This window comes from Camelus bactrianus, chromosome 11, assembly GCF_048773025.1.
Source record: "Camelus bactrianus isolate YW-2024 breed Bactrian camel chromosome 11, ASM4877302v1, whole genome shotgun sequence".
In the NCBI taxonomy this organism is placed as follows: domain Eukaryota; kingdom Metazoa; phylum Chordata; class Mammalia; order Artiodactyla; family Camelidae; genus Camelus; species Camelus bactrianus.
In genome coordinates this window covers 14,434,875-14,462,015 of record NC_133549.1, presented here as the reverse complement: position 1 = coordinate 14,462,015, position 27,141 = coordinate 14,434,875, and the positions used below count along the sequence as shown (strand labels likewise).

Genomic DNA, 27,141 nt, shown 5'->3' with positions numbered 1-27,141 from the left:
ATAGTTTTGCCTTTAATGCTACAACTCTTTCCTTAATGAATGATTTTGCTTCTGGATGAGATAAGCCTGCACGGGAGGCCAGGCACCTCCAGCTGCACACCCCCCTGAGCACAGAGTAATGGATGCTAAATTCCATCAGTGCTGTGGAAATGGACTCACGGCCATTTCTGATGAAGGGATTCGGAACACAGAGGGCAAAAACCGATGGCATCCATGAAGAGGCTGCTGGAGCTGAGTCTACTGGTTTTCCTGGTTGAATATGTAACTCTTACGCACCTCTGCTAAACTTCTGACAAATCTGTAGGAACTCGGGCAAAGTTTTTTACGTCTTGAAATTTTTGAGCATGAAATGTCTCATGTAAGTCTTTACTCACTGTGTGTTGATTACGAGTCTATCCCACTGGCCTTTAATATCATCTTCCGAAGGCTGTTCTGTAATATAAAGCCCATCGAATTCCAATTTTCGAGCTACTTCCTTTTCTCGCTTAAAAATAACCAGTGGGACCTACATTTAAAAAGTAAACATGTGAAAATTAGTTTAGATTTACTAGCATCTCCTGTGGTCACTATCTTTACAAAACAGCTTTCAGAAAGAAATATTTCCCATGTTACTTCCAGGAAGGTAAAAATTGAGTGGAAATGAATTGGCAATATTTAGACAGAAGGAGGCATCTTGAGGTTTTGGGAAAAACAGAAGATGGAATGGATATTATGTATATGCATATATTTATAAACACAGAAGGTCACAGACAATTGTGCTAATGAAATCAATTTAAATGTTGAAGAGAAAAAGATTAGACAAAATTGTGTTTTTTGCATATTACATATACATATATAAATGGATGCAATGAAACAGAGCAATGTTACTAATGTTCCAAAATGCATGCTTCTAAAAAATGTAGAGTTTTATTTCAGAAATCTCTTTAATAATTCCATGCTTGCAAGCGTGCCCACTTGCTATTCTGAAATAAATTTTAATTTCAACATCAGCAAAAATCTTTGTCAATTTGTCAAAATGTGTCCAGAATTTTATTCTCTCCTCATATGGACAGACTTTACACAAGGCACAGATACAAAAGAGATGCAGACACTTGGAAAATATCCAAGAATGTCCTCCCCAAACAGCAAGGGAGGAAGAGGGGCAGCAGGGAGCTTCTGGGGAAAACTCTGCATTCTGGTCGTTTACCCTGGGTCTGGTTCTTCAAGGCCTCTAGAATCTTCACAGTCAGAAGCTGGGGACAGTGCAATAAAGACACTCCAGCAGAAAGGTGTCGTGCCAGGAAAAAAAAGGTCTGTGAAGGTCACGGGCAGTCCTGGGCACTCAGAAAGCCAGTCTCAAGTTCCGGGCCAGCCACCCTGTTCCCTTGGTGGGGCACTGTCCTCTGGGGAACGTGGGACAAACTGTGAAGCATTTCTGCCAAGGTCCCCAGTAGCAGAGCCATCTAAACGACGTGAGGGTTCAGCGTGACGTCCCCCAGAGTGCTGCTAGTGACACAGTGGGCGGATCACCACTGTGGGGTCACGTTATACGTGAGAGTGGCCATAGGTGAGTAACGACCAGTCTGGGAGGGGAAACTGCAAGAAGACAGCCACATCCTCGCCAGGGCAGCCACAGCCTGGCCTGGTTAACACGGAGCTTTAAGGCCAGGCTCCAACGCCCCAGAGCTTGGGACCTCCCTGAAGGGGCCTCTCCACTTCGGGAGGGAGGCCGGTGACGTGCCCCATGGGGTCTGCACCAGCCCCATGTCCCCTCTTCTCTGTGGGGACTGCTCCCTGGCCCGCAGGCATGGTTCCTGGGACGTTCCCTCACAAACCACGTGCGTGCACCTCCTGTGTCCGCGGCCGCCTCCCCAGGCCCGCGCCCACCGGGCACACGGCCGGCCCTCCCTTGCGCACCTTCAGGCAGTAGTACCCGATGATGCAGAAGAAGGCGATGACCGTGTGCAGCACGGCCAGGATGCGCAGCGTGGGCTCCATGTAGCCGCTGCTCTCCTCCAGCACGTAGTGCACGGCGATGACTCGCGGCGAGCCGCCGTCCAGGCTGCCGCCTCGGGTATTTTCGCCTGAGCTGCGAGGGGGCGGCTCCCTTCCTTCAACCACAGAAGAAGTGGAGACCTGATTCCAACCATTGAAAGGACAGTCAGTTCCTTCCTCTAAGACGCGCAGGTGAACAAGAAACAAGGGAACCCAGCCCTGTCAGCCAGGAGCTGGAGGTGCAGCCTCTGCACAGTGGAAGGACTAAAAGCCAAGGCTAAGAAGACAGCTTTTCAGGAACCAATGGCAAATCCCTCTCATCTAACCAGTTATGAGGATTCCAACGCGTGCAGGAAGAAATCGGATGGCTAAGCTGCCTTCTCAACGATCAAAAGAACTTCATACAGTACAGGCATGCCACACCCAGCTGTGGGGACAAGGGAGAAACTCAGCCAAATGGGGCTGTGAGCACCGTGGGCGAGCCCTTTGCCGAACTGAACATTCTCCAGCGGGGGCGTTTCTCAGGGCGAGGGGGCAAATCAAGCCTTTCTGTGCCAGAGAGTGACATGCCTGAGATTCAGGGTTTCTCTTGCATCAGAATATATTTTAGAATAGGTTTCGAGGTGCTCACTAGGGGATCTGTGAAATCTCTACATTCAATTCAGTCTATCTGTCGTTCACAAAACGGTTGTTGGAAGACGAAGACGTACGTACCTTGTAAAAGAGCAAGATGAAATTGATCGCAAACGCGACAAACAAGGCTAACATCCTCATGTTGTAAAAGTTGCGAGCGAAATAGTTCTGAAGGTAAAAAAAGAATTAAGAGGTCATTGAATCAAGAGACTTGAAATCCACAACTTAAATAAAGCATTCCTTCATTTACCCAAAACTATTTCTTGAGTGCCTACTATGTATCAAAAGTCCCGTTCCTGGAGCTGGAGACATAACCGTGAATAAGAAAATGCAAACCCCACGGAGAAGCACACTCACACGCACAGATGAGAAGCAATTTCAGAAGAACGTAATCACTCTTGTAGCATCGCTTTCCCGTCTGGCAGGGGGGCTGAACAACAGAACCTTTCCCATGAGTTTGCTCTGAGGATAAGTTACTACTGGGCAAGTCAGTCTCTCATCTTATTACAGCTGCAATTATCACTTTATTCTAGAGGGGACGGCAGGCTGCTGCAGGCTTGATGCACTCTGACTGTGATTTGGAAAGAACATTCCAGCTGCTGTGTATAAAACAGATTGGAGGCCCGCACGAAAGGAAGGGGACCAGTTAGGAAGCTACTGCAGGAAGAGACGGTGCGGCCTCAGGCACAGGGAAGGCGTGTCGAGGTTCTGGGTTGGACAGCAGGGAGCCGGGACCAAGGCATCCAGGGTAACACATCCACACTAAGACAGGCAAGTATCGCCCCCCAGGCCTGACCTGGCTCCCTGGTTGCTCCCCACCACCTCCCGGTCAGTGAGTATTTGCGGTGCCTGAACGAGCCTGGCCTACGACACGCCAGTAACGAAGCTCATTCTAAAACATCTTACGAGCAGCTTCTGCTGAGAGGCTATGATCTTCTTCCAGAAAGCCGACTCGGGAGCCTCGGGCTCCCCGTATCTGTGTGTGTGCGGCTGCCTCGGCCTCTGCTTGCCCTTGTCTTCTTTGGCTTTGTCTTCTTTTTCTCCGTCTTCTCCCCTGCGAACGCAAGTGAACGAAATAGAAGGCATCCTGAAACTGAAGAACCGAACAGGTTTCGTGCCAAAATATACAAACAAATATTCAGATCATACAGTCTTAGCAACTGGTATCTCTTTCAATGAACAAGAATGGTCAGACTTGCAGAATTAGAGGCAGGACTTCTCGCTTATCATAGCCTCCTACAGATGGATAATTCTGCGAAGTTCAAATCTACAGGGCATTTCACAGGCTCGAAGTATCTTTGTATCTAAACACACCGTATTTCCTTCCAATCGGGCAATAAAATAACTGAAAAGAGAGTAACAACGGAGACTGTCTTTGGGCTGTGACTTTTCAACACACCTCATTTTTAAAGTATAATTTTAATGCTCTAAGTCATGAACACAGTGTTCTTTAACACTGACTAGTTCTTCGGACTTACAGTCAGAGGCGTGTGCTTCTGGCCGTTCACGCGTATAAAGAACGTCAGTACCTTAAATCTGCAGACAGTAACGGGATCAGAAGCACTGAAGTTTGACACCTGAACCCCTCTAGGTGCAAAATACCAAGTCTTCACGGAGTGCTTCCGTGCACTCACTGCGCTGAACCCACAGATCTATCTAACTCCATTTTTAACCTTGAAGACTTGCCGCTGAAATGACTGTTGTGCCATTATACACGGTCCGCATCTCACGGTAACAGTCATTTATGTGGCCATGTTTACAAATGACCCGACAGTGCAGTATCTGTGACAACGAGTAGGGCTGACTGTAAGGGACAGGCGGTGAGGACAGGCCAGAGAAGAGGGTGACTGGAGGAGGGACGCAGAGGGCTGTGGAGAACAGGGGCCCTAAGGCACATAAAACCCTGATCTCCCCAACTGCTGAAAATGTGCATATAAAACTACGTACACCTGGGGGGAGGTGCAGGTTTCATTTGCTAACAGAAAGCCGTTGTGCTGAGGAAAGGACACGTTTTCACTCCTTCCCACCCAGCTCTCTACTTCTCACTGCTGCGTTTGCAACTGAGCTCCTAGGCCCAGGAGTAAGGTAAGTGGAGACCCCTGGGCCTCACACCAGATCTGCGGACTCAGGATCTTAGGTGGGGCCCAGGGGTCTGCGTCCTTAATAAACTCCAGGCAGCTTTTATGCAGGTGGCCCTGGGGCTGCACTCTGTGGAACACCACTCCCCAGAGGCTCCAGGCAAGGCATCGGGAACGTCTGTCCCCTCCCTTCACGAGAGGCTCGATTCTACGCAAAGGACTACAGCAGTCCGTCATCTTGTCGACAGCATCACTCAGAGCCACTGGAGGCTCTTCTGCTGAGAGAGGAACTCTCAGAACCAGAAAGGGCAGGGGTCGGAGGCCACCCCACCCACGGGCTGGTCCTCCACCAGCCCCTCCACCCAGACGACAGGTGTCCTCCTGAGCAGGAGGGTCTCCCCGGCGTCCCCTGGAGACAGTGCGGCACGGAGGAAGGGCGCAGACACCACACGTACTCGGCTTTCTCGGGTTCTGATTTGCTCTCTTCTTTTTCTTCCTTCTCCTCTTCTTTGGGCACCTGTTCCTTGGATGAGCCCAAGGGGAAAAGAGAAGCAGGATTACACGTCACCTTTGCAGGAGTTCAGGGCACCCTGTGACCACGTGCCATAAATGGCACCCTCCTGTCTGCTCTGAGATGGAAGTGCAGGGCGGGCTCCTTGCTCCCCGGTCCACACCTTCCCCTCCCGCACCCACCGGACCTCCCCACACTCACCTGCCAGGCCGGCAGGAGGGTCCGACTTTCTGAGCTCCTTCCACTGTCCTTATTTCAGAACCACCTTCCTTCCTTCACCTACTCAAATCTCAAACCTCACCCTCCAACACCAACTTCAGCCCACTTAAGTCTCATCTCACTATCCCGAACCACAATGATGTTTCCTTTTTCTCAGCACAAGGGACCCCAACTGTCTGCTGCTTCCTTAACTCACAGGAATCTTCTTGTTTTTCATGAGTGTTGGTTCTATCTTTCTAATAAACTCCTTAAGGCAACTTGAAAGCAGCGACCACATCTTATGTTTCTCTGAATTCCCTATGGCAATCAGCGGGGTCGGTCACATGGCAAACACCCATAAAATACTGGTGGGCAGGATGGCTGTTCAGTCGCCTGGTGTCGCCGGGGTGGGGACTTGAGCTTACCTCTGCACGGTTCAACTCAATCACTCACAGAACCGTCACAGAAGCCTGGCTCTGCCTACCCAGGTCAAGTCGCACACTGACTGCCACTCTGGCACAAGCCAGATAGCTGCTGTCAAGGTCACTTACAGGGCTGCCTGATGCCCAGAGGCCTGCTGGGGTTGGAGAGACGTTACCTGGAACTTCTCCTGCACCTCGGGGATGGGGACCGGGCTGCTCATGAGGTCGCTCAGGCCGGCGTTGGGATTATGCGGGATGAGCTTGTACTGTCCTCCTTCTCGCTTCAGGTCCAAGCCGAAGATGTCGGAGAGCAGGTCGCTCTCCTCCGTCAGTTCCTTCAGGTCTGTGAGGTCCTCGGAGGGCAGGGCAGCTTCCGTGGCCTTCCTCTCTGCATCCTCCCCGTCCCCCCTGACCTCGTCCTGCGTGGGGTCCGGCATGTTGGCCAAGAGCTCGGCCACTCGGATCTTCTTGGCACCTTCCACCAAGCTGCCCCCCAGCAGGAGGCTGCAGAGGATGCGGGAGAAGCCCCTGAACACGCTGGCCACGAAGTGCAGGAGGCTCAGGAAGACGGCCCAGTAGGATGTGAAGACGGCCGTGACCATGTCCTTGACCGTCATCTTCTTCACGCGCTTCACCTGCTTCCTCAGGCTCTTGAGGCTGAGCATCCGCATGAGGGCCAGGACGTTGTAGCGCAGGGCGAGCAGGGCCGCGCGCACCGTCCCCACGGAGAAGAAGCCCATCCTCGGGCCCGGCTCCTCCGGCCGCTCCTTCTCGCTCTCCTCCTTGCTCGCCGACCTCTCGTTCAGGTCCGACTCTGAGATCTGAGCCGCCAGCTGCATCTCGAAGATGGTGTCCTCACAGAAGTTCACGAACAGCTCCATCTTCTCCTTCTCACCCCCCTCGTTGACCACGTCGAATATGAACTGCCTCTTGGACTCCTTGACCTGTGGCTTCTCCCACTGGGTCCGACTGGACTCGCTGATCTCAAAGTAGACCCTCTCGATGCGCTTGGCGCTGCCCATGACCTCGATGCGGCCCAGGAAGGGCTGGAAGTAGCTGAGCACGCTCTCGGCCAGCTCCAGGAAGGTCTGCAGCCGGCTGTCGTTGGGCATGTGCTCGGACAGGTTTGTCAGCAGCACCGCCACGTTGAAGCCGATGTCCTTGGCGGGCTCGTGGAACCGCTTGACGAACTCCTCGTAGTCCAGGGTTTCGTTCTCGTCCGTCTCGGCGCAGGACAGGAGGAACTCGGTCTCGGACGGCGTGTAGTGCTTGTGGCTCTCCATCGCCTTGTGGAAGTCTCTCTTGGAGATGACGCCCTTGCCGTCGGGGTCATACTCTTTGAAGGCGTCGGAAGACGTCAAGTCCTTCAGTTTCAGGAACATGTCGAAAAATTTGAGAATCATCTCCACGTTGTTGGAAGACTCCACGAGCATGTCCACCATCTGTTTGCCGATGGTGCCGTTCACAACATTACCTGGCGGTAAAGAAGCACGCTGGGTCAGCGGGGAGGGCACAGCTCAGCGGTGGAGCACGAGCCCACACGCACGAGGTCTGGGTTCAGCCCCCAGGCCCTCCATTAAATAAATAAATAAACCTAGGTACCCACCCCAAATAAATAATTAAAAAAAAAAGAATTGCATTGGTTCAAAATGAACATTCCTGAGAAAGCCAGTGTCTATGGAGAACGATAACAAAAAACAACGCAAATCTCAGACAACGTCTGCATCAAAGACATCTCCTTGTTTACCTTCCAGCGTACGAAGGAAAAGATGGATAATTCTCTGTAAACTCTGCTTTGTGTGATTACATGAACACATGCAAAAGCGTATCTGCAAAGTAATTAGACTAACACACGTAAACAGTGCGTAAAGAAAAGCTGACTTTTCTCCCCCTCAGCTTGATCAAAGCAGCAACGTGTTTTAGAATTAAAAAAAAAAACGGAGCAAACGCTTCTATCCTGAAGCCAGAAACTGAAATCCAGTCTCACGTTAATAACAGAATGAGTGTCTGCACAGCCCTTTAGGGTTGAAACATCGCTCCTGCCGACATCACCTGACTTGATGTTCACGGCTGTGAGGCAGGTGTGCGTATTAACTCTGGTTTCACTACTGGGGAAACCAAGGTTTAGCGCGGCGAGACGCGCCGCTGAGACGCGGCTTTGGAGGGGCAGTGCCAGGGCCTGCACCAGGTCCGCTGAGAGCAAGGTGTATGCTCTCCCTGATTTGAAGTGTAAAACGCCCCCCGCGTTTCTTTATGGCCCAGAACCTTTGCAGGGAGCAAAGGGCAGGTGACTGCCACGCTGGAGAGAGCCAGCTGCTCTCCAGCACTTCTGCTCCTTGAACAGAGCGGGGTACGGAGCACGGAGGTGGACGACAGGAGAAAAGACACCTGGGGAGGGGTGTGCTGGCCGCGTCTGGGAGGCAGGAGGCCCCAGGCTGAGCGCAGGCCCGGAGCCCTGCTGCTGGGCGTGAATCCCGGCCCCCCGCCGCCAGCTCAGCAACCGGGAGGTTCCCTAGCCCCCCACACTGCTTCCTCCTTCGCAGAACAGTGACAGTGACAGTCAAACTCGTAAACCTGGTACTAGGATGACACAAGCACTCAAACAGGCAGCCGCACGTTAAACGAGGGTAATTCCCAGCTGTCGGCCCCACGGCTGCTCAGTTACGTTGGTTGTGCTAATGTTATTTGACTAACATCTGCACTGAGGTCATGGGAAAAGGATCTCGCGCTCGGGGGCACAGAGTGGCCGCCCACTAAGGGTTTTAAGCTAAGGCTGCCTTTTTGAAGCCCCAGCACAAGCGTGATGACTGCCTTAATTAGTCAAAGTGCGGTCACGCAACTCAGGGCAGACTGAGAAACAGGGAAGGGAAGGCAGGAGCAAGGAAGAGAGGCTGCAAAGAGAAAGGGGGAGAATAGGAACGGAGAGGGGCGTGGGGTGGGGGGCCGGGCTGCCACCGGGGCCGCCCTGGGGGCTGGGGCGCTGTCCGCAGCCCCTCCTCCAGCGGGGCTGTCACGGCGCAGTCAGCTCAGAGCCTCGGCGGACTCGGTCGGCGTGTGTCCCAGCGTCTGTCACCCCACCGACCACAAACTTACCAACCTACTAACTCTGCAGAGCACGCTCTTTGGAGGGGTATCCCTGGGACGTGAAAATAACCACTGTGAATAAAACATTACTGGCTTCACCCCACAGAAGTGTCAGCCAGGATCAGCAGGATTTCTCTTCTTTAAAAGCTAGCTTGAGAAAAGAGTCATCAAGCCAGCAGCAGATGCAGGTGCCTGCCCCACCCCCGTGGTGATGTCTGTCCTCCGCAGCAGGCTGACTCCGAAAGCAAGCGCGTGCTAGAAGATGCGGGCAACTGGAAAACACAAGCCGGTACCTTCCAGCATGGACAGCAGCATGACCACCATGTCCTTCTGGAGGTCCATCAGCTCTTTCAGGAGCTCGATCTGGCTGGAGTCCTGGGAGGATGAACACACTGCACGTGAGACAGCACGCGGGGGCCCTGCGGCAGGAGCGCCTGCGGGTCCCCACCGTCCAGCACTGCCCCGCCCCCGGTGGGCCCTTCGCAGCGGTACCGAGCTGAGGAGAGCCGAGCACAAGCGTGGCGCACTTCAGGACTAAAGAGTATTTATTATTGATGCCAACTCGTGTTTATTAAAGTATCTGTAAGGACAGGGAACACGTCTAACAGAGAACTGCCGTGGGGTGGAAGCTCTGGGCCAGGCAGGCCAGGCTCAGCCTGCTTCTGCACGCGGGCCCCCTTCCTTTCACTCAAGAAGACTGGACTGGTCTTTCCTTCCTTCTGACTTACTACACAAAGACGTTACATATTTTGTAAAGACTAAATTATTCTGGAAAAAACAGGCATAACAGGGAACATGAAATAAACTTATTCACAGAAATCTAACCAAAAACGGACACAAGTATCATCTGCATTAATAGTGCACACCACGTCTTACTTACCAATTTTATTAAGCCCTCAGATATTTCTTCGGTCAAAATTTTCTGGGGTTTTTTGGCTTTGTTTTTGATTTTTTTGAAATGCTTTGAAAAAACATTATTTTGCATAGAGATGCGTCTAAACATCACTGTGCTGAAACTCAGGGCGCGGAAGCCGGGGCTGTGCTCACAGCTGCATCGCCACCTTGTGAAGCATCGGATTTTCTTCTTCTTGTAAACTACACCTCATTCTCCTTTTAAAAAATTAGACAAGGTCTCATTTCGTTCATTTGGATGTTGCTACACAGGCAGCTGAACTTCAGCACTGCTGGAGGGACAGAACTGTTTCTTTCTACCTGGTTGTCGCTCTGACTAGGTCTGCGTGCTGTGAACACCTGCCAGGCAGCTCCAGTGTTACTAAAAGGAGGGCAGCGCGGCAGCAGAACTCTTGTGAGTGCCCATGTGTGGTTCATGTTGACAGGTCTTTACCTACTCGGTGACCTTGCTCCTTTACTTACTGAAACGTCATCAGCAAGCAGCTGAAAGCACCATGGTTATCTCCCTACTGGGTTGAAGTCACCAGTGACTAGAACCTGACGAAGATTCTCTCCTTGACCAAGCTAGCCAGGCTCCTCGGGCCCCCTTCCCGGCCAGGCTTCAATCTTGGTCTATAAAGCCTGGAACAAAACACAACCCCAGTTTCTCATGACCCCAGCACCCTGGGGTGCCTGCCTGAGGAAACTCAGGGCTGCCAGAAAAATCTGCCGTTCGTTTCAGCCAACCCCTGAGGACAGGGCCTGTCCCCCAGGCTCTGCGGGAAGGTAGGACCCTGACCTCAGCAACCCTGCCAGCTGGCAGACAGCCGGCCCAATCTCATTCACCATGACCAACCCTCTCTAACTCTTCCCTTCGCTGACTCAGGAGACTCAGGGAAGACAGGGAGCTGGCTCACGCTCCTGGCACACGGGAATAAAATCGTGGGGGCTGGACTGGGGTCTCGTGGTGCTAAATCTAGCATTCTCTCCTCCACCTGACACTGGCAGGTACCCCGGCCATGACCGGTAGGTCAGACCTCAGGACGAACCACCAAAACTCACTGCGTCAAAGGGACGTATTTACTCCAGGTTTACACGAAGACTTTCTTTTCAAGTATCTCTGAGCTCCAAATGCAGCAGAGCAGTGAGAAAACAGTGCACTGATGTTTTCCCGACGTGCCCCCAATTAGCACCACGACGCGGTGAGGACTGCTGCTTCCTTTGCCTGTCGGCGTAGCTTTTTTCTCTTCCTCTTTGACTTTCACGAAGTTAAATTTCCTGTTTATGGGTGAATGTCACCTACTGAGAACAACTGCCTGTTTATCTCCCTGTAAGAAAACTGACTCCCTTAACAAGGGATTTGTCACAAATCCTTTCTCAACTATCTGCAGGGAGGAGAATTCCAGTGCGTGACCATCGAGCTGTGGGTCTATGAAGGACTGTAAAATGTACAGTGTTTGGGGACTGCGCTGTTTTATTTCTCCAGTAATTTTTTATTTTAAAAAATGTGTTTTTTTAAATGGAGAGTAAAAGACGTACAGAGAAGTAACCTGAGAGAGAGACTAGCCAAACAAAACAAGTCTGCCAGCGACCACAGCCTGCAGCCCGCCAGCCGGGACACGGAGGGCGCGCACCTTACCTGGGACAGCTTCATCTGCATGTGGGCGAACACGTGGAGGAAGCCCACCACCGCGTCCCACAGCCGGCTGTGGGCCAGGCTCTGCTGGTTCCCCGTGCAAGGGCCCTGGAGCGGACAGACAACAGCCGTCACCCCATCGCGTAAGTGCCAACGCACACGTCACAGTGGCGGGGACAAAACGCACTTAGTGTTTACGTATTTGCCACCAGCACGTCATCTGAAAAGGCAGGAACCCGAGAGGAAAGACAGTGACGGTGCTGGGATAACTCTGTCACGAGCTAAGCGTACTCTCCTTTGAAATGTTTACTATAATGGAAGTCTCTCCAGGACTTCCAGGTTCTCTTCCTGTATGAATAATTCAGCACTGGGGAAAAAACGGTGAATTATTTCATTTTTGTCCGACTTTGGTTTCTTCTGTTTAGAGGAAAAGGAGGATAAGGTCCAGTCGTTTTAGCTAAGTCAGCTCGACCGGCAGTTACGCCCCGTCTGAGAAGAAGCTGGGTGATGCTTCAGCTAAGAGTACTTACTTCTTACCGCTAGTGAAGACCCTGGACAAAGCACTCCGACAGAGGACAAAAACCCCTCTTCAGAGCTTTCATGCTGGTATAACCGCACGACAGTGACCCGCCATGCAGCTGCGGAGGTTTTTAAAGATTACTACCTAGTCACTGACTTTATGAGCCCGGAACTGCAGGCAACGGGAAGCCAGCTTTGTCCCTCGGCTCACACTGCACGGTGGTCTCTGAGCGCCACCACGCGTGTGCTGTAGCAGGGAGACTGGATGGATGGAGACAATTTCTGCTGAAACTAGGGGGCCCCTCCCTGCCCGGCGAGGGGAGAGAAGGCGAGCCCCGCCCCCCGAGGTGCTACTGCAGAGGAGCGGGGGAGCGCGGGGCAGCTGACAATCGCCGTCCCGCAGGCTCTCCTCTGCAGCCCTGAGCCTCGGCCGGGAGTCCTGCGTCAGCTCAGTCTCCCCCCAAACTCCCGTCGGCGTGCGCTGCTCTGGGGACACAGTCTGTTACTTCTACACTGTGTTTAGTCTAACGAAGCCGACTGTAAGTTTCTTCCTCCTGTTTTATTCTGCACTTTAAACACTCTGAGTGACTGAGTCAGAGTAATATATTGGCCATGGAGGATACAGGAAGGAAAGGTGACTGGGCTTCTAGAAGACAGCCAAGTTTTGCTTGCTGAGAAAAGCAGGGCTGTGTAAAATCTTTTAAAAATCTGCAGGTTAAGACTAGAAGTCTGCCCCGAGAGGAATATAAAACAGATTAATGTGAAAAAAGGTATATTACTCATAACATTTGGTATTTTACCTATAATAGGTCACAGATTATCAAATATAATTCTTATGTATACTTATTATTATAATATATATTTAATTACTATGTAATTATATACATGGGGGTGTTGTGTGTACACTGTAGACAAAGAATGTCACCTGCCACATCAGAAAACAAAGGACGCTGCAGCCACCACGCCCTCAGCTCTGCAGCACCCCCCAGCCTGCTGGTGCCCCCGAGGGGACTCAGGACGGAGAACAGTGGACACTGGCCCTGGACAGCTAAGTGCACATCGAAGGAATGACTTCAGTGAGCCCAGACGCTTGCATCTTCCCACACACAGAAAAGTGCTAAATTCAGTAACTTGAGAGGTCTGGTTTTCTTTAATTAACAGTGATCTTTTCATGTTCTGATTCCCTGGTTTTTTGGGAAAAAAACCTCCTATATATCCTTGTTTCTGCCTTAACTCTCGGGAGCAGTCCCTCAGAGCTGACAGGCTGTCTCCTGGGCGTACGTCCTCAGAAAGTCTGAGGAATAAAACATAATTCTCAGCTTTCAGGTTGTACATTTTTTTTCAGCGGACAACACACACACAAATATATTAAAATGAAGCTTTACAACGCTCTTCCCTTTTTTATAAAGCTCCTGTGAAACTTCTTCCTCATTCTCACGGGAACACTCTGAAGAGTGGTTTAAGGCTCGGCCCCTCATTCCTCTCTTCTCTCCTTCCTTAACGTTTACTGAGTGCTCAGCACACACACCAGGCCCGGGGGCGACGCGGTCAGCATCACCGCGGGGCACGCACGTCCTGAAGGAGCTCACGACACCTCAGGCTGCCAAGTGGTGACGCAAGTTCACTCCGCAGAAGTTCACATCTCAACTCCAGATTTTAAATGCCTAACTGGCTAAGGCTCCACGGCAGGAAAACACCCGACACGCTGCAGTGAGGAGTTCAGCGCTGGCCAGCTGACTCCTCCTCCTCTCCTTCTTCAGGTAGCAGAAACGTTCGAATGCTTACCTGAATATACTCTGTAAGAGTGTTGAAGACTTGCTTTGCTACTTGAATTGCTTTGGAGAAATTCCTTTGTCCTTGCTCATCGATGACGTCTTTCCCAGAGTAATACCAATAGAAATCACTGATTGATTCCTGGAAAGGAGGGACGACAGAGTTAAGGCACGTTCGGAAGCTATCAGAGACCTGGCCAGCATTAGCCTCTGCAAGAGGAAAGCATTTTAAGTAACAAATTAAAAGCAAACAAAAAACATCTGTGAAGTAAACACTATTCTCAATGATTTTCCTGAAAATAAAAGATGGCCACATCCTCCCTAGACATAAGTAACAACTGGAGAGAAGCAGCAGAAACTTAGCTTCAGAAATGACTGTCTGTCCGTGACGGCCATGAACTTCACAAACACAGGACTTCTAACACTAACGCTCACTTGCCCACAGGGGCAGCTGCTCACCACGTGAGCACAGCAGTCAGACAACGGCAGAGCAGCGTCTCTGCGCTCCCGACACCTGGTCTCCTTCTCTAGCAAAGCCGGAGACGCGTCTTTGATGAGAACGCCAGGAAGCCCCCTGCTCGTGTGGCTGCCCCTCAACAAACTGGCTGGACGCCTTATAGACACGGACAACTGTAAACAAACATCTAAGCAAGACCAATCCTTCCACACAGAACATGTGCAGCAGCGGCTTGCGTTCTGAAGGAATGTCTGCCGAGATGAATAATCCAGTTTGGGCCGGCATATCAACTACATTAGGGTTTTGAGACGTGATTTTGAGCCACAAATATACCTTCAGCAACACTTCTTGATACATTTGATTCAGAAATGGACTTTATTTTCTCCATCAAGCTTTAAGGAAGAGTGTTCTGCATCAGCATCGTCAAAGATTAAGGAAGAAGCTGAGGGTTCGAATTTCCAGTTTTTAAAAGTACTGAATCTGACTTTCTCATAAATAAAATGAGGGAAATAAAAGTTGTGCAGAATCTCATTACGTAAGAGGCCGACCCCTTCAGATTCAGTAACACGCAAAACATCACCACCACATCAAAGAGATTTTAAGCGATGGAGTGTTAAGATGAGTTTTTAAATCAATTCAAGTATTAGAACAGCTGAAAAGAGCGAACCGTAGGCTAATAGCCTGCAGCGCATGGGAGGCAGTTTGAAAGCCTTTCTTACCCGTTTTCAGTCATGTTTCAAATGTCCTTCCCCCACCTCTCTATCAACTGTAAGACGGAACAGCGCATGCTCATGCTTCACCCACTGAAAAGGAACTTGAAATGCCATCAAGCTAAAGACTCGGGGGAAAACATTCCCACTTGCAGAAAGAAACCAATTAGCAAAGTGAGAGCCGGGATCAGAGGCTAAGACTTGGGGCAAGTCTGATCAAAGACAAAATATCTCAACAAATTCTGTCCTCATAAGTCAGACACCTCACAACACGTCAGTCCAACAGTTCCACACGGCGTGTCAACTAGCCAGCGCCTTCTGCGTTACTCGTGCCAGGCGATGTACCTGGACTCGCAGCAGGTAGTCCACCGTGGAGATGATGATGTTGACAGTCGTATTGTTGCCCGTCTGGGTTCTCAGATAATTTTGAAAATCTGTAAGATCAAAAGATGTTATTAAAGCTCACTGAAAAATCAAAAAAAGAGTTATCTGAATAACTCTCAAATCAAATGATGTCTCCAGCCAGGTGTAGTGTTTGATCTGACAAAACTGAGTAATTTATATTTTCCATAAAAAGTAAGGGAGCGCCTCAAACGCACAGCTGGGTGCTTTGCAGAACGTCAATACTCAAACTTCATCAAGAGGTTGCTAACGCCTGCTTCCTGATCTAGGGCCCTAGGGCTCGGGGCGCGTGCCTGACCGAAAAGGACGCCCGCCCTGTAGGAGAGAGTAACTACATGATTTATTCAGCAACCTCTTGCCCCTCGGGACGGAGCTAAGTGCGAGGGACCGGTGGAGGCCAGACAGGCAAACAAGGAAGGGAAACACGCCAGGCTGCGGCACAGTAAGGAAGGGGTGAAAAAGCAGTGCAGCTGCACGGCTCCCCACAGACACCCCTCTACCCTGCACCTTTCCTCCCCGTCCCCTGCCCTCTCTAATGTAAGGGTGACTGATGAGAACGGAGAGAAATGGCGAGCAAAGGACTCTGAAGGAGGCAACTCCACATATCAGCCACCCGGGGCCAGCGCCTCAGGCAACGCTCTCGGACCGTCGGCCTAAAGGAAGCCGTGTCACTGGAACGCACAGGCTCCTGCTCTTGCTGGCTGCAAAAGGCTCCTGCCTGGGTGCCACTCGACGGCCTGGGGTCTCACAAACCTGAGTTGTGTCCCTCACAGAGCAGCTGCAAGAAGCGGAAGAGGTCACAGGTGAACTCGTCATCCTGCAGAACCTTCTCTCCTGCAGGAAGTCCAGAGGGATCGCTGTCACCCACCACCTTCGCCTGCCCACCCTTTCCATCCCCACCTCCGAAAAACTCGCACGTCCATCTAGCATCATCTGAACCAAAACCAGTCACGGATCATAGCCACTTTTCTATCTGAAGCTCACGAGGTCATGCACTTGGCAGGTAGATGCACTTTTTCTTTGTAAGAAAAGAACATTTGAATCTTAACAACTTAGGTATCTCTCTGTTAAAAATAGCAGCATGGGTTTGGCAACATTTTAGAAAGAACCTCAAGAGATTGAGAGATTTAAACTGAAATTTTTCTTTTTTGAGGGGGGGAGAGGGGGTGAGGTGTGTGTAGGGGTGATCTCTGCATCTCTTGCCAACGTGAAAGTCAAATCGTCTTTGTCCCCAGAGTGCAGCCACAGGATTCAACGCAAAGGCACTCCAGGTGCATAGAAAACAGGGCCTAGGGCTTCTTTTACTGAAGAATTAATGAAAGGACTTCTGTGAAAACTACATGATTAGAAAATGTTTAGGAACTCATTTCAATGGACTCTCTCACTACTTGTCTCACAGGGCTGTCCCTGGCTGGAGCCTTCCTTCCAGGGAAGGAAGCAGACCCATCTCTGAATGCCAAAGTGGGGAGAAGGGGTTCGGTGGCCCCGCTGGGCACTGCATCTCACAGCGGGAGGTGCAAAGCAGGACATCTCGGGGCCCTGGGAGCTGGTCTGCACCCCGAAACACTGCCTGTGTGCGGGTGGCAGGGGAGAAGTCTCAGGAGAAGTTTCAGAAGCTCCACTCACATTTCAGTTTAAATGTATCTTGATCACAGGTGACTTTGAAAGCAAAAACACAAAGAAGGCAACAAACGAAAAACCGGCACCACACAAATGAAAATTGATTTTCAAAGCACAGAGTGTCCAAGGGAAAACAACAACAGCCATCGACATCATGAGTGTACACTCTGGGTTCGAAGTTTGTTTCAAAAACAAAATGACAACAACAGATGCTGCTGGGCAAGTGGACAAAGGCACTCATGTATTTAAAAAAAGAATAATAACTCTTCAGACTGGAAATACTTTGGGCTAAGAAAAAAAACTATGCAATGGTCATGTGTTTACTGTAACTAAAATCATGAATGATCAGCATGACAGAGAGTTGATGGACTTACCAGTCTGCAGTCTGTGACTTTCAAAGTGAGAGGCTTCATATAATGGGAGGGTTAGGAAGCAAAACCATTTTGAAAACTAATATAAACATTAAAAAAAAAGTACATAAAATCACTGTACTGGTTTCTCTGTTAGCCTGTGAGCTATGGTGTTTGGTGACCGAGCTAAAACCACCACGTCTACCAACACGACCGTGGCAGGTCTGCGTGACAGATGCACGTCGCTTCGACTCGCAGTGCGCGGCTGACGAGCCCGTTCCTCAGCGTCAACGGTCACGACAGGACAGGAAAGAAAGGGACAGTCTAGGCTAATAACCTAGCATCACTTCACGAGCTAAATTAATCAGGAGAGTCTTTCAAATGACATTTAAATCAAAATACTATGAGTTAGCTACAGAGACTTATCGATTCTTTGCTCATGAACCCATCTAAAATGTTTTTTTGGGGGGGGTTGTTTTTCAGAAAATTGAATCCATAAAGCCATGTACATACTTTCAATGTTCATATATTCAATGTGGAGTAAGTAACCCTTGATATAAAGTATTCAGAACAGTCAACACTGAAGTAAGGACCACAGCATCTACCGTGTACCTGAAGGTGCTGTAAGCGACGTACACTGACTTCCAACATAAGGGTTTGTGTTTTGTTGGCAGGCACAGTATTTTCTGGACTGTACACTGGAACACACACAAGGAGCCTGACTTACACAGGACACGCTGCACAGAGTGAGGAGGGAGGGGGCGGGGAGGGGGCAGGTCAAGGCTTCATTTTCCATCGGGTGACACCAGCTCTCAGCTAGGGTGCTGCTGCTTAAGAACACGCTACTATCGGATTAAAATGCTGCCACGGCCCATGCTGCGTGTAGGTGGTGCAGTAACAGAGATGGAGGATGGCTTTATGTCTGCAGAAGGTACAGGAGCCACAGTCTCTTGTGATGTTAGCAAAAGAAATCCCATTGTAAGATGGAAAGTAAGGCTAACAATAAATAACGAAATGGTGTAAAATGTAGTTGAAAGTGCTCTCACAGTCTTGAATTTTTTGCAACAGTTGTATGAGGGCCAAATGTAGATGTTGTGAGGGGCAATCCTTCGGTTCCGCTTTTTAATTGTAAGGGGCTTACAATTTCCAACACTGTGATAAAGGGAGAGAATGTCAATGCTGTTGCTGCTGCTGAGTTCACTCTCCGAGTCTGAGAGTTCTCACCTACGAAACGAGCGTACAACGCACGCCGACCGCCTCGCCAGCCGTGCGCAATCTGCGTGGCCATTTTTATCAGCCGTGGGGAGGCTAGTCTCCCCAGCAGCAGTGGCAATACCACCAAACAAAGAAGAGAACAAAATGCCGAGGGGATAGAGCTGTTTGAACATACGTATTGAATGTGTTTATATTTTCAAAAAGCCACTTTAATTTTAATGTGCCAAAATATTTTAAAAAATAAGTATTTTCACTTGGAACTAGTATTAGACAGACCTTATTTATTCAAGCTACAGATAAAAAGTAATTTCTGTTTTAGAGATCTCATGAAGTTAACACACTTTTAAAGGCTTTTCTACTCACAGTTGGTTTTTCCAATTAACAGGAAAGTACACGAGTGTTTGCTTAAGTTCAATGAAAATAAAGTTGTCCTGACCTGGAAGTTTTACTTAGAATATCCACAGATATAGCTCAAAGTTTGCAGGCTTATCGCCAGACAAAGCTTGACTTAATTGTTAATAATTAATCATCAAAGCTGTTACTAACATTAATGAAATAAATGGGAAGACTGCTATATATATAAACAGCTGAACCACACAAAGAGGCTCTAGAGGACTGTGCTGCAGGGTCTTGTCACGTCAGTATCTCCGCGGGGTAGAGACGCAAGGGGGAGGAGCACCGGATGTGGGGCTGCCGCAGCGAACAGTCCCGTCATCTGCCGTTAAGTGGACCCCAAGACCCCCTTGGCCATGGAGGAAGTGCTTCTGATTGCTAATCTTTAGAGGACTCAACGTCTACTTTGTATACGGCAAAACTGAAGGATTAAAGCTAATAAAAACATCTTTAAATAGTGAGAAGTCGAGTATTTGATTCCACGTGGGTAGTTGTAATGCTGTTGCTGAAATGGCTATAAATACGGCAGCTTCAACAGCATTACAATTCAACTGACAAAGAGTAAACATGTTAAGTGGATTCACAGTGAACATTCAGTTGGCGACTCCAGCGTGCTAGGCACTGTGCTAGGTGCAGCTTCTCTCCCTTCACTGCAGATTTCCAATAACCTACAAACGAGGCGATGCACAGCCCATCTGGTGGTCTGATGAACAACTGAGAAATTAAGGAGCTCAACCGCAGTCCTACAGCCGTCCACAGGTGAAGGACCTGACTTCAGTAAAGCTCCATAAACAGTCTTCATGTGTCTCCGGTGCGCTAGGCACGCTGTGGAGCACTGCAGGTAGAAAGACTAACAGACACGATTCCTGCCCTCAGGAAGCTCACGGTCAGGCAGCACACAGATCGTGTCGGCCCCACGCGGCCTTTCTGAACCCTGTGAGCCTCATACTTCACAGAGTTCGTATCAGGCATCGATCTTTGACTCAGTCAGTACACTTACTGTACGTTATTTAAACTGTGAACTCAGAACTTGGTTCATCAGTTTTAGAACCCAAGGAGAGCCGTACTCTAGATGTGTGGCTTTGGAAACATCAGTTCACCTTCCTGAGCCTGTTTCATCATTTTGCTGTGGAAATTAACCATCCCTTGACTTCTTTACTTCACAGGGCTGTGGGGAGAATCAAACTGGTTCAGGCAAGTACAGCTGCTCTGGAACAGGCAGAGCATGGTGGGAAATAAATGTGAAGTCTTAACGGCATAAAGTCGTAAGTTTTAAAACCTAGATTTCTAAAATAGAGAATTCCAGTGGGTTGTGGATATGATAAATCATTTATAAATCCATTTCATACATGTATTTAAATTAAGGTAACAACCTGACACCAGGGCATAAAATGCATTCCTAGATAATAAAAATGACCACCATGGGAAACTTGTTAGTACGGCCCATGGATTAATGAACAGAATTCAACTTAGAGGTTGGCTGTGGAGGAAAAGCTTTTGCTTTCAAGCATGACTTGCAGGTTGTCTCTCCCATAGACTTGTCTCTCTCTCTCTCCCTCTTTTTAATGGAGGGACTGGGGACTGAACCCAGGGCCTTGTGCATGCTAAGCACACGCTCTACCACAGAGCGAGACCCTCCCCACCTCACAGCTGCCTCTTAATGCCTTTCATTTGCCATTATTCTAGTTGAAATCCTGACTGTCCTTCACCCGTTCCTTCCACCGACACCCTAACCGACCTCCGTGCCTTCAGCCTGGACACCCCTCTTACACCCTGTTGCTGACGACCAGTAAGGACACTCTTCCTGATGAAAAGACTGACCCCCGTGACAGTGACTGTGAAGAGCACACTCTGAAGAAGGCCCTGCCGTCCAGCACCAACCAGAGCCCCCCAGCTGCCAGGGAGGAAGTCATGCTGGGCACCGCCTTTGGAGGACTCAGCGTCTAATTAGCCTCCTGGCATTACTGAGAAGTGAGGAATCCCCCCATTTCAATAGTAGTAGATTCTACTGGAAGCACCCGGAACAGAGAATGTAGGAATTTAATTCCAGTGGATCATCACACGAGACACAGTATCACCTCTGTGTTATTTAATGGCTCCCTGTGGTCTAGAAAGAAGGCGCACCCTCCTTGGCAGGGCAGGGAGGGCCTTCAGACTGTGCCTCCGTCCTCCAGTGGGCTCACTGGTCTTCAGCCCACCAGCTGAGTAACTGTCCTCCGACGTTCTCTGTACCTTAAGCTTTGCACCAGCGGACCCCTTCCTGGGAAGCCTTTCTTTGCCTTCCTCCTCCACCAGATACGGTCCGCCGCAGTGCTTCCCCCATCCCCGGCAGCTAAGTGTCAACTCAGTTCTCTCACTCATGCGGAGCACTGTTCGGTCGTCGTTTACAAGTCTGTCTGCCCACTATCTGGCCCCTAAAGAACTCCAGTGCCTAGGACAGTGTCTAGCACATAACAGTCACTCAGGTTGAAATGGGCGCTTTGAAGTTTAAGAACTACGCAAGGTTGTGGAGAAACCCTGTTCAGTGTCATGAGCCACAGGCTTTCCCTGAAGAGAGTCTACCCACAGGAACGGCAGAGCGGTGTAGCCGAACCTAGGGGTCAGCACTGGACCGTGCTGGTGAGAGGGCTGTCACAGTCCGCGGTGGGAGACAGCCAACAGATAATTAAGCACTAAAAACACTAACCAAGATTTGGGGAGCCAATATTTAAAGGATGCTTTAATTATCCTTTTGATTAATTAATTCAAATCAGTCCTTGCAGCTTTAACTTGACCATCAACTTCATGAGGTCACTATAAATATAACAGCAAGAACCTCAGTGCAGCACCTGGTCAGACACAGGTGGAAATTTAAAAAGCTTAACTTGCAGTTAATGTGTCACAAAATATTTTTCAAAATCAAACAGTTTCTGAGGAATTGGATTGGCTTCAAACTTCCATCTTGCTTATGAGTCTAGGACCATTGCAAAATGATTAAAAATAAAAGCCAGAATCTTGTACTACAGTATAAGCAGCAGTTTGAAAGAAGGAAAATTGCACTTTCAAGCTCAGAATGAATTAGTAATGAGGTTCAATGGTACGGAGAAAAAAACAAATTAAAAATCCAAGGATGAAATGAAATTTCAAATATTCATATAAGTTTTTGGTTTTGAACGTCATTATACGTTAAAGAAAACACGTATGACTAAAGAGTATACGGGAAGGACAACACTGAGCACGTCACAGTCTACACACACTTGCTGAAGAGCCTTTTTTCTGAAACAAGAGGGAGGTCCAGGCTTTTGCAGAAGTGGGGGAAATTAGCTAAGGTGGGTCAGGGACGCAGGGCAAGCTGCACGGCGGCAGCAGCAGCAGCAGGGGGATGCGCCATTCGTGTGAGCCCTCACACAGCCGTCCTCCCGCATCCGCAGGGCAGAGGCAGCACTGTGCCACGCCCGCCATTCACGGGAGGGGCCCGAGCGTCTGGGGGTTTCGGTATCTGCAGAACCAGCCCCTCACAGACACCAGGGCACAGTTCTATATGAACTTGGAGGGGCACATCTTTCCTAATGGTATCTCAATGCCACATGAGAAATACGTGTAACCATAAGACGTTTTAAAGTGACATGAAGGCTTCAACAGTGAATGCAGAAATTGGTAACAGACTGGTGTCTCTGAAGGGAGACACTATGTTAAGTAAAGGGGCTAAAACTTCTACGGCAGCCAACATGCTGGACACAAAATAAGCCCCCAGAGACACCTGTGGGTTGGGGGGAGGGAGCTGGCAGGCGGAACCGGCACATTAGAGAGCAGGAGGCAGACCGCCTGCACTGCAGTCTTGACTCCACCACCTCCCTGGGTGACCCTCACAAGCCAGGTAACCCTCTGCCCCTCTGTCTCCTGATTTATGTAACGGGCGAAAGGCCCCGTGGGGAAGTGGTGGGCATCAAAAAGCTCACGCGTTTTAAGTTGTCCATTTTCCATGGCTGTGTGATTTATGGTCATTCTGTCGTCAACAGGGAGAGACTCAGCTTCACAAAGACATTCGGCTAGAACAGCGGTTTAGGCCCATCAGACTGTTCTCTCAGCACTGAGTTTATGCAGCTCAGGCCTCAAGCTCTGAAGCCACGACATCACTAACAGATTCAGACTTTTTCAGCCTTTTCTGTGTTCCCCAAGAGGGATGGCTGATTTTCTTTCTTCTATGGGGGTACAGACTTTTCTTAACCGTTGCAGGGTCTTAAACAAAAGAATGGCCACGTAATGGAGATTTAAAAATAACATGCCCAAGGTGGCGTCAGCAGAGGCGTGCTCAAGCTGGGACACAGCACACAACTCAGAGGGTTAATGGGCAGTCGTCACTGGCTCTCCTGTTAGGTCTCGATCAAGGCAACAGCGTGTCCTGGGGAAGCACTGCGCGCTCGCGGCAGCCGTGTGGCCACACTAGGGACCGGCCCGGCAGTGGCTTCCCTTCGTCATCACCATTGGACGTAACGCCTATCAAAGACGACGTGGCGATGGCAGTGCTATCTGTGTTACTGTGTGCGTCTGTCTGCAGAGTAAATGTTTGCTTCTCTTTCTACTGTTCTTGCAATTCGGTCTTAAGAATGAGAATTTGTTTTTATGTTAGAGGGTTGTTAATGTGTGGTACTTTGAAAGCAATAGAGAAAAGCTCTGTAGCTCCCTCAGTACTTGGCAGGGGACCGGCCGAGCCCGACAGCCAGGAGGAGACCGGGCTGTTCCCGGGCCGCCTGGACCCCCACTGGTTTCCTGGCACCACTGGGTGCAGCCATAAAGCCACAGCATGTCCAGCACAGAAGGGCCACGGGGGACGACTGCACACGTCTGTGACTCACTTGTTTATACACAACCGCAAACACAGGGTCCACAGAAACGTTTTAAAATGAAAGAACAGAATGAAACAAATCCAAAAACATAATTTAAATGTTTGTGGCCCCTTCATGTCTCATCTGTTAATCACTGCACAACCTCACAGAAAGAAAAAAAAAAGGAAAGCTTGAAATAGAAATTAAAAAAAACCAGGATGCAGAACAATGGCAAGTAAACAATCTACTTGTTAAAACGGTCTATGAAAGGAAAAAAAAATGCACAAAACTGTCACTATTAAAGCTGTACACAAAGTTAACAAATCAAGGAGCAAAAAAAGAAAAGCCAGCCCATTTTTAATAATTACCACGCTCATGAGTGATGACTGAGGAAGGGAGGGTGGTACATTTACAGTAGTCGAAAGAAAAGGAAATGAGGAGAAAGAAAGAAGTTGAGATTTTGTTTTTGTTTTGCTGTTTATAAGGAAATTAAATAGAAAACGTGTTAATCAACTTGGGCAATTACTTCTGTGTGTCTTTTACAAAGAATAAACTAACCAGACCGATCTCATGTTGGGAAGTGAACAAACCTCCCATCAGATGGTCACTCTCACCGAGTTATCTCTGACTTGGGACACACACAACGTTACTCCAGTCTTATCTGGCTGACAAAAAACAGGAGGCCCTAAAGCAAACCTGCGAGGCCGCTGATTCTCTGTGGGAGCTGCCGGGAACAGTGACCGTGAACGACTGCTGGGACTGCGTCCATGGCCTCGGGAACACTAGGTAATTACTGTCAGGAAAAGGAAACTGATGTCTAATTCCGAGAGAGGGAAGGCAGACTCTGGACAGAGAATTCTTCCATTTTCAGTTACTTCACAGCTGGGCAGCGCCCAGGACTCCTGTGAGACATCAGAGGTGTGCAGACAATGGGACCTGAGATTTGCAGAGGCTCTGGGTTCCCCGGATGGGTCCCCCAGGCCAGGCGCTGTAACGTCGGCACAAGTGTTTGTCAGGAAGAGATTTGGCTTAATATACATTTTCAGAAAACCTAAATAAATCTGGAATACCACAGGTGGCTTCTCTTGAAGGAAGCCAATCCAATTAAGTAATGGTATGACTGATACTCAATGGCTGAACCTACACATTCAAATGCCAAGCAGAAAATAAAATCACAGGAGCAATCTCTACAGTAGCAGCAGGGTTAAAATACGTATAAAGGATCGTCTTTAGAATACAGGAAGAAAAATGCGGCTAATTCTTTGTCCTATTGTGAGAACAAAAATATACAGAGATAATTAGAGTGATTAGTTAATTCTAAAATATTTCAGAAAGCCAAGCCGACTACAGATGGCAGAGGGGAGAAAATTTATTTTTTGCAGTGAGATTAGTTTTATAGAAGACCCAATGTTCCAAAAACTAATACACTGATAAGGTGACAACTCCAAACCAGACCAAACGAGCAAAAACAGATAAACACACAGGGCCTTACTGCAACTAAATTAATTTAAAAATCAAACACAGAATAATAAAAACAAATCAAAACCAAAAATATTGAAGATTTTTGTCTTAATAAATATTGAAACGAATGTGCCACAATAGTTACTTCTGCTTTAAATGTGCTGCGTGCTGAACTGCCCAGTTTGTACGTGTATTTCTAGACGGCAAAGCTCTAAGATGATGTGAGTCGTTACTTTTGTGTGCACGTAAGTTCAGTGATCAGAGTTATTTACACACAAAAATCACTCCTTAATTTATTTCACTAAAGCACTTGGACTTGCAAAGACACGTGGGCATGTGAGACGGAAGGGTCCCTGTGCTAAGGAGGGCTGGCAGGGACACCGGGGGCGGAAGGCCCGAAAGCATCACTGCCCCAAGGAGACTGAAGCAGCCTGGCAGTTACTCACGGGGCCCAGGAAAATCAAACGTTTCCTGATTTGGGTCACCCATGTGTCCTGTAATTGTACTGGTAATTCTCTAGTAAGGGACCTGTATCTACTCCCAGCTCAGGGGAGGAAGGGCCACCGACAGCAGGTCTGGAACAAAAAGGAGTCAGCGACCATCACGGACGGGTGGGCTTGTGTGAGTGTCCTACCAGGGACTCTCAAGGGAGTCCCAGAAGCTCTTCATCCACTGAAGACAGCCCTGTGTCTCTCCGCACTGAAAAGGTACCGACAATGGACTCACTTCAGGAGAGAAGTGGGGACAGGTGATGCTACTGTAAGTCATAAGTGGTCAATACCTGATCCTTCTTCCGTCACCATCCCGAGTCCCTCGGCTTTGTTCTGTCGCTCAAATGCATTGAGGTCGAGGACGCTGCAACAGCAAGGAGAAAATGCTGAGAGGGCCCGCAGACAACCCCCTTCCTCAGGGGAGCAAGTGTCTGAAAAGGCGAACCAAACGTCACACACGCTGAGAGCACACCCCACTTCAGCGGCTGCCAACCACACTTCTAGACCAGCCTCTCTCGGGGGCCCGCACTGAACTGAGCCGCGGGAAAGTCAGGCACATGGCGTCAGAGGCTTCCAGCTTCGGGAGAACACTACAAAGTTAGCACACATACTGAAACGTAATTACAAAGATCATGTTTTTTCCAGTTGGAATAGCTTATCATGTTAAGCATGTGTCATGTTCCTTAGTCAAATGTTGCCCGAATGATTTTAAATACTGTAAAAAAAAATGGAAAATGGTGACCATAAACTAGCTGGTTAAGGACCATTTATTTAGGGAAGATGAGAAGTGGTCTAAAAAGCTCCCAGATCAAATGAAAGGGCATTTTCTTTTTTGTCTTTTAAAAATCACACACGACTCATTTTCAAGGATGCAAAATTCATGTTAATTCTCCAAGGTCTGTACTTAAACCACGGGAAGACTAGTTTAAGACACTGTTAACATAGAGTAAGTTAGTAATTAAGACGTTACTAACATCTGACAAGACAGGCTGTAAGCCACCACCTTTCGCCCCACTTTAAAGTGCGTTTAATCACTGAAAAATGCTTCTGTGCGTAAGTACCGTCAGTAACGTGACGCCACGACCGTGAGAGACAACCACTGAGTGGACCCACGGCGAGGGAGGCGCGTCCTTACCTGCACGACTGCATCAGGCCCGCCAGGCTCTGAAAGAAGCCCACGTCCTTTTTCTCCTTGAGGTAGTCGAGCATTTTCTACAGCAAATACATAAACCAGATGGCCACTGAACACAGGCTTGTTTTTTGTTAAATAGGTAAAGAAATAAGAAGAACATCCTTTCTGCTCTGACATAAAGAGTCAAAACCCCAGTGCAGACAGACATGCCGGACACCGTCTTTACCAGGGAATGGCGACAAGCGTGCCACAGAGAGAAAGCTGCAGGACATAAGCACGGCTCGGGACGAGGGAGCTGCTTTGCAGAACACCGTCAGCAGCACACATGTCCGGGGGAAATACTGCTCTCAATCCTCCTCAAGTCACTGTGAGGGTTTGGAGGTTCAG

The 27,141-nt window shown here is 49.1% G+C and overlaps 1 protein-coding gene across 8 annotated transcripts in view; it reads right to left on the bottom strand.

Annotated features, from left to right (window-relative positions):
• The window catches only part of RYR2 (ryanodine receptor 2), a 543,025-nt gene that overhangs the window by 25,661 nt on the left and 490,223 nt on the right, over window positions 1-27,141 (bottom strand). For 7 of the 8 annotated variants that reach the window (XM_074373272.1, XM_074373274.1, XM_074373275.1 and 4 more), the window contains 13 exons: window positions 26,758-26,834; window positions 25,913-25,986; window positions 16,041-16,121; window positions 15,231-15,319; window positions 13,732-13,860; window positions 11,431-11,535; window positions 9,194-9,275; window positions 5,993-7,290; window positions 5,141-5,208; window positions 3,514-3,661; window positions 2,689-2,775; window positions 1,897-2,115; window positions 375-505 (listed from right to left, as the gene is read on the bottom strand). In XM_074373272.1, coding sequence (XP_074229373.1) covers window positions 375-505; window positions 1,897-2,115; window positions 2,689-2,775; window positions 3,514-3,661; window positions 5,141-5,208; window positions 5,993-7,290; window positions 9,194-9,275; window positions 11,431-11,535; window positions 13,732-13,860; window positions 15,231-15,319; window positions 16,041-16,121; window positions 25,913-25,986; window positions 26,758-26,834 — 2,588 coding nt within the window. The remainder of the gene's footprint in view (window positions 1-374; window positions 506-1,896; window positions 2,116-2,688; window positions 2,776-3,513; window positions 3,662-5,140; window positions 5,209-5,992; window positions 7,291-9,193; window positions 9,276-11,430; window positions 11,536-13,731; window positions 13,861-15,230; window positions 15,320-16,040; window positions 16,122-25,912; window positions 25,987-26,757; window positions 26,835-27,141) is intronic. The other variant, XM_074373273.1, reaches the window with a different exon arrangement.